Source organism: Xiphophorus hellerii, chromosome 22 (genome assembly GCF_003331165.1).
Source record: "Xiphophorus hellerii strain 12219 chromosome 22, Xiphophorus_hellerii-4.1, whole genome shotgun sequence".
NCBI classification, from domain to species: Eukaryota; Metazoa; Chordata; class Actinopteri; order Cyprinodontiformes; family Poeciliidae; genus Xiphophorus; species Xiphophorus hellerii.
In genome coordinates, this window is record NC_045693.1 from 1,364,726 (window position 1) to 1,370,967 (window position 6,242).

Below are 6,242 nucleotides of genomic sequence, written 5' to 3' on the forward strand. Positions count from 1 at the left end.
CACACCCCGACACACACACACACACCCCGACACACACCCCGACACACACACACACACACACCCCGACACACACACACACACCCCGACACACACCCCGACACACACACACACACACACCCCGACACACACACACAGACACACACACACTCATCGCTCCTTGTTGCTCTGATTTATGCCAAACATTCCTGAAGTTTAGAATATAAATTAAATGTTGATCATTTTAACAGATTTTGAACATTTCTAGAGGTTCTGTTTGACCCGTTGGACCGGGTTCATCAGAACCTGCAGAACCAACAAAAACTAAAAGATTTGATGAGTTTTCTCTGTTTGGACTAAAACAGAAAATAAGGAGATTATTGTTTATGTTCATTTGATAAATGAAAATAATGAAAAGTTTGTCAGTGATATAGATTAAAAACTGATTTATTTCTATTGACTGATTTTCTGCTTCCAGTTAATAAAATCAGAACCTTTTAATAGATGTGAGTTTAAAACCTGTTTAAAGTTTTTGCTGTAATCTAAACGGGCCTCATCAGAACCAGATTCTGATTGATTCAGCATCATTCTCTCTTATCTTATAACCAAGTTTACGGTTCACTAAACTTTATTAAATCAGGTCATTTTGTTTCCTGTCTGGTCTTTCCAGAACAGCGCCCCCGGTGGCGGCGAGTTGGATCGGTTCTGCTGGTTCTGGACCGTTCTTCTCTGTGGTTCTGGATGCTGAGCAGCTGGAAGGATTTTCACTCTTTACATTCAGACTGTTGTCATGATGCATAACCATGGCAACAGGGTTTTTTTAGCACGTTGATTAGAATCTCAAAAGCCCCAATAGTGGCTGACCTTTGACCCCAGAGGAGACGATGCAGAGAGAGGAGGAGGAAGTCCATCTTATCCCCTACTCCAACATCCTTCTAACCAGATGATCAGTGAGATTTAGCTAGGGAAAGCAAAAGCAAAGGAGGTGGATTAGCAGAGATGCTAACGGCTCTGCTAATGTTACTGCTGCCTGGATGTTAGCTGTTAGCATGTCAGGAGAGTTATGGCAACATTTAAGTTTCCTTTGGGATAAATATCTTTTTTTATTGAATGAATTTGTTTTTTAAATTTGTTTCTGTAAATTCATGATAAATGAGTTTGTTTCTTCACTCTTTGGGTTTTTGTTCTGTAAAAACAGAACTGTAATCTGATTACATTAAATCAGAATTTCTGCTGCTTGTTTTATAAACATGTTTGACTCAAATATTAGAGAATTGATTAATGATTAATTCAGATTAATAATAGGACCAGCATGCAGTACCTCACTGACACCAGCAGGGGGAGCTGCAGTTCACAGCGCTGGTTGAATCAGCAGCAGATCCTCTGGGTTTACCTCCACTTTCTGAACCTTTATGAAATATTTACATCTTTCTGGATGTTCTAGTAGAACCTGGACCGGGTTCTGGACCCGGTTCCGAGTCCGAAGGAGGAATCTTCCATCAAGCATTTTGCTTCAGTTTGGGTTTTAATCGGGTTCTGCGGACGGATCGTCGTTGTGGATGGGTTTTAATAAAAACTGGACATTTATCTACAAGATTGTTGACAACCAGAGACAGAACGAGACCGAAGACGGAACCAGAACCAGAACCAGAACCTGGAGGTCGGGTTTCTGGACCTCAGGCTGAAGTTCTTAGAACCAAACTAAAACCATCAGGAGTCGTGTTAAAAAGTTCTGTTCCCTCCAACTCCCAACCTGAAGCTCAGGTTCAGAAAGACAAAAGTTCTAGTCCAGAACCAATACCGGGTCCAGAACCAGAACCGGGTGGTTGCTAGTCGAAGATCTCCAGGACGGGTTCGTGACCAGTCTCCCTGAGGAAGCGCAGCAGGTCCTGCGGCCGCAGCCCCATGGTGGCGCTGTTGGTCATGGGGTGGAAGTAGACCAGCTGATGGCCGCCGTCCAGCAGGTCCCGGTCCAGAACCAGCCGCACGCTCCGGTCCGAGTCGAACAGCAGCGCCAGCGCCGAGGCGCAGCCCTGACCCACCTGGGGGAAGAGGAAGATGTCAACACGGAGTCCGCTCCGACTCACCAGAACTGCCACCAGGACCGCCATCAGAACCCGGATCCACCTTGAGTTTCTCCATCATGGCGGCCTCGTCGGCGAAGCGCAGGTTGCCGCTGCCGACGCCGAGCTTCTTGGCCAGATCGTTCAGGTTCACCTGCAGACGGACAGGTGAGACTGGGCCAATGAGAGACCAGCTGGGCCAATGAGAGGCCAGCTGGGCCAATCGGAGGTCGGGAGGCGGAGCCGGACTCACCTGGCGGTCGTGGCGAGCCGACACCAGCCACAGGCCTTTCTTCTTCTTGTCCTTCAGGAAGAGGTTCTTGGTGATGGCGCCGCTCACGTCCTGCAGGTGAGGCATCATCTCCTCCACCGTGAACACCTGCAGCGACGAAGAGGAAGACGAAGAGTCACCTGGAGGAAGAATCACTTTACCTGTTCTGAGTGAAACTCCTGATCCAGGTTTTCTTTCTGACTAAACTTTAACAACGTCACGTCAAGTAGAGTAGACGTGTCCTCAGAACATGCTCTGGGGAGCTGGCAGCAGTGCTGACGGACATCTTCAACCTGTCCCTGGCCCGCGCTGCGGTACCGACCTGCTTCAAGTCTACCTCCATCGTCCCAATCCCCAAGAATCCCAACCCAACCAGACTCAATGACTACCGCCCGGTAGCCCTTACCCCCATCATTACCAAGTGCTTGGAGCGGCTGGTCCTAGCACACCTCAGATCCTGTCTCCCCCCCACACTAGACCCCCACCAATTTGCATACAGGTAGAACAGGAGCACAGAGGATGCAGTCTCTATAGTGCTGCACTCTGTCCTTTCTCACCTGGACAGTAAGAACACTTACGCCAGACTGCTGTTCTTAGATTTTAGTTCAGCATTCAACACTGTCATCCCATCACAACTCATTACCAAACTCACAGACCTCGGCATCAGTCCACTCATGTGTAACTGGTTGCTCGACTTCCTGACCAGTCGACCTCAACATGTCCGGCTGGACAACCACTTCTCATCCACCATCATCATAAACACCGGAGTGCCACAAGGCTGTGTGATGAGTCCCTTCCTCTACTCCCTCTTCACCTACGACTGCAGACCTGTCCATGGCTCTAACGCCATCATCAAGTTCGCAGACGACACCACGGTGATCGGCCTCATCAGAGATAATGACCAGGCCGCTTACAGGGAGGAGGTAGACCGTCTGGCTGAGTGGTGCGACAAAAACAACCTACAGCTGAACACCGAGAAGACCAAGGAGCTTATCGTGGACTTCAGGAGGAACGCTGACCCACATCCACCCATCCACATTAAGGGGACAGTGGTGGAGCGTGTGGACACCTTTAAGTTCCTGGGAGTCCACATCTCCGAGGACCTGACTTGGACGACCAGCTGCTCCAAACTCATTAAGAAGGCGCATCAGCGCCTCTTCTTCATGAGGACCCTGAGGAAGAACCACCTGTCCTCAGAGATCCTCACGAACTTCTACCGCTGCACCATTGAGAGCATCCTCACCAACTGTATTACAGCTTGGTACGGGAACTGCTCCGTCTCCGACCAGCAGGCGCTGCAGAGGGTGGTGAAAACTGCCCAGTATATCGCCGGGGCACCGCTCCCTGCCATCAAGGACATCTACAGGAAGCGGTGTTTGAAAAGGGCCGGGAAAATCACAAAGGACTCCACTCACCCAGCACACACACTCTTTTCCCTCCTGCCCTCTGGGAGGCGCTACAGAAGCCTACGGACCAGAACCACCAGGCACCGGAACAGCTTCTTTCCCACAGCTGTCACGCTTTTGAACGCCTCCTGACATAAAACATAAACTATAAGGACTGTACTCCCCTATCCTCTCATACAACAATAACACATGGACTATCCTCACACACACACACACACACACATCACGGACTGTTTTCTTCACACACACATACAACCTGTAAATTTTATCTGCTATTATTTATCTATAATCCATTCCCTAACATTCTTGTATAATCTGTATAATCTGTATAATCTGTGCATATAGCTCCCATATTTATATTTATACACAATATCTATATCTCTTGCTATAACCCCTTATAGTCCATACATACATAGTCTTGTACATCTGTAAATAAATATTTATATCTCGTAGAGCACTTCTGGATAGATGCAAACTACATCTCGTTGCTTGTACTTGTGACAGTGCAATGACAATAAAGTTGAATTCTGTTCTATTCTATTCTTTTCTAAAACCTCCAGCTTCATTAAATCAAACCCAAAAATTTATAAAGTTATTCAAAAATTATCAGCAATAATCTGAGTTATTTAGCCTCTTATAAACTAAAATCTCTCATTTCATTTTCCAAAGTTGTGTTTTTACCAAGTTATTAATTCACAGTTTCAAACTAAATGTTTAATAAGCAAGAAAAGTAAATATTTAGCTTCCAATTAAATATTAGTTAGCATAAGTGAATTAAATATTTAGTTTATAATTAAATGTTTAGCTTTAAACTAAATATTACTTAGCTTTGACAAACTGAATATTAAATAGCAAACTACAAAGACACACTTATTTAGCAAATACCATAATATAATATTGAGCTTCTAGCTAAATATTAGTTAACATCAAATTAAATAATTACCTTGCTAAATACATATTTACCTTGAAATTGTGACATTTAGAAATCAATTAAGAACATAGTAAAATTAACACAAGTTTTCCCTCTTATGGAGGCTGAATATGTTGAATTTTGTTTAATTTTACAAACGGAACCAGGTCCAGTTCTCAGCTCTGATTCTGCAGCTTTAGATTCAACACATGCGGGTCGGTACCGGGCCTCTGCAGCGCTGGATGACCTGTTGGACCCAGATGTGTGTTGGACTCTGGGAAATCAAGAAGCTGCATAACGGGATGTGTTATGGTGTGGCGCCCTCTGCTGGTCCAGATGGATCAGCGCTACTAAAACGAGTCAGTCATGAAAACTGAACGTTTCTGAAAAGTTCAGAAAAGTAATTTAATTTATTATATTTAGCACAAAAACCTGGTCAGTTAGAACCGATTCAGCAGAAATCACAATGAAGTTAATAAATAAAAACCTAAAAATGAAAACCTGCAGATTATTGGATTGAAAACGTTTTGCAGCAGAATGCATCCCAGAATAACCTCCCAGCACATGACTGAAGGTGATCCAGGTCTGCTGAAAGGTTCGGCTGATGAGCCGAACCCAGTGGGTCACTCTGTACGTGTCCATGTGGAGAAGCAGAAACTTCTTCTGAACTGAAACTGGAGCACAGGAAGGCCCGCGATGCTGAAACATGGCGCCGAATTACAGAGCGAGTCAGAGGGAATCAGAATATGAAGTTATTTTTACTGTCAACTTTTCAAAACGTTCAAATAAAGAGGATTTAGTTTAAACAGACAGAAACGGTACTGCGATTCAGCAGGTTCCACCTACAGCCTGAACAGAACCGGTTCCGGTTCTTACCGGAGGATGCTCCACGCAGCTGGTCTGGATGTTCAGCTTCCGCAGGAAGTCCTGCAGCTCGGCCCGCAGGTCTTCATTCATTCTGGGTTCTGGTTCCGATCAATGAGGACCGACTGGATCGGACCCAGAGGCAGGTACAGCTGCGCCTCTTCTTCTTCCTCTGTAGCGCTGAAACGCTGCACTCTGCCCCCTGCCGGAGGCTGCAGGTAACACACGGAGCCTCCGGCTGACTGGAGTTATGAAACGGAACCACTAAACCTGAACTCTGACCCAGTTCGGCTCCTGAAGCCATCAGTCTAATGAACATTATGAAACTGCAGAGATTCAGGTCATGTTCTACAAACTCACCTTGACCAGAACCAGAAACCCAACAGAACCGGGATGAGGAACAGACAGGATCCAAACTGGACCCTGGAGGAATCAGAACCAGAACCTGCGGCTGGTTCAGCTGAGCAGAAGTCCTGAGACCTCTGGTGAACTTCCTCCAGAGCAGAGAGAGAAACGGGCCGGCGCCTCGGCCCGGACTCCAGGAAACGAGAAAAAAATTTTATTGTCCCAAAATGGAGAAAATTCTCCAGCAAAGAGACAAACTGGTAAAGCAAACAGAATCCCACTAAGACAGAATAAAACCAGTAAAAAGAATCAAATTAAAACATGAGGGGAATTTTCTTACACTGCTCAACAATGATTAAAAACCCAAAATGTTTTTAATGCGCCTGGATCTGAACTGACCCACCAGC

General features: G+C 45.9%; 1 protein-coding gene across 1 annotated transcript; it reads right to left on the bottom strand.

Moving 5' to 3' along the window:
- Window positions 1–586: 586 nt before the first annotated feature.
- On the bottom strand, window positions 587–5,683 carry LOC116712964 (prolyl-tRNA synthetase associated domain-containing protein 1-like). The gene is made up of 4 exons (XM_032552873.1): window positions 5,503–5,683; window positions 2,293–2,418; window positions 2,104–2,193; window positions 587–2,018 (listed from the first exon to the last, which is right to left on the bottom strand). The coding sequence occupies exons 1-4, from the start codon at window positions 5,581–5,583 to the stop codon at window positions 1,806–1,808; spliced, it is 510 nt and encodes a 169-aa protein (XP_032408764.1). The 5' UTR covers window positions 5,584–5,683; the 3' UTR covers window positions 587–1,805.
- Between the last annotated feature and the right edge of the window lie 559 nt (window positions 5,684–6,242).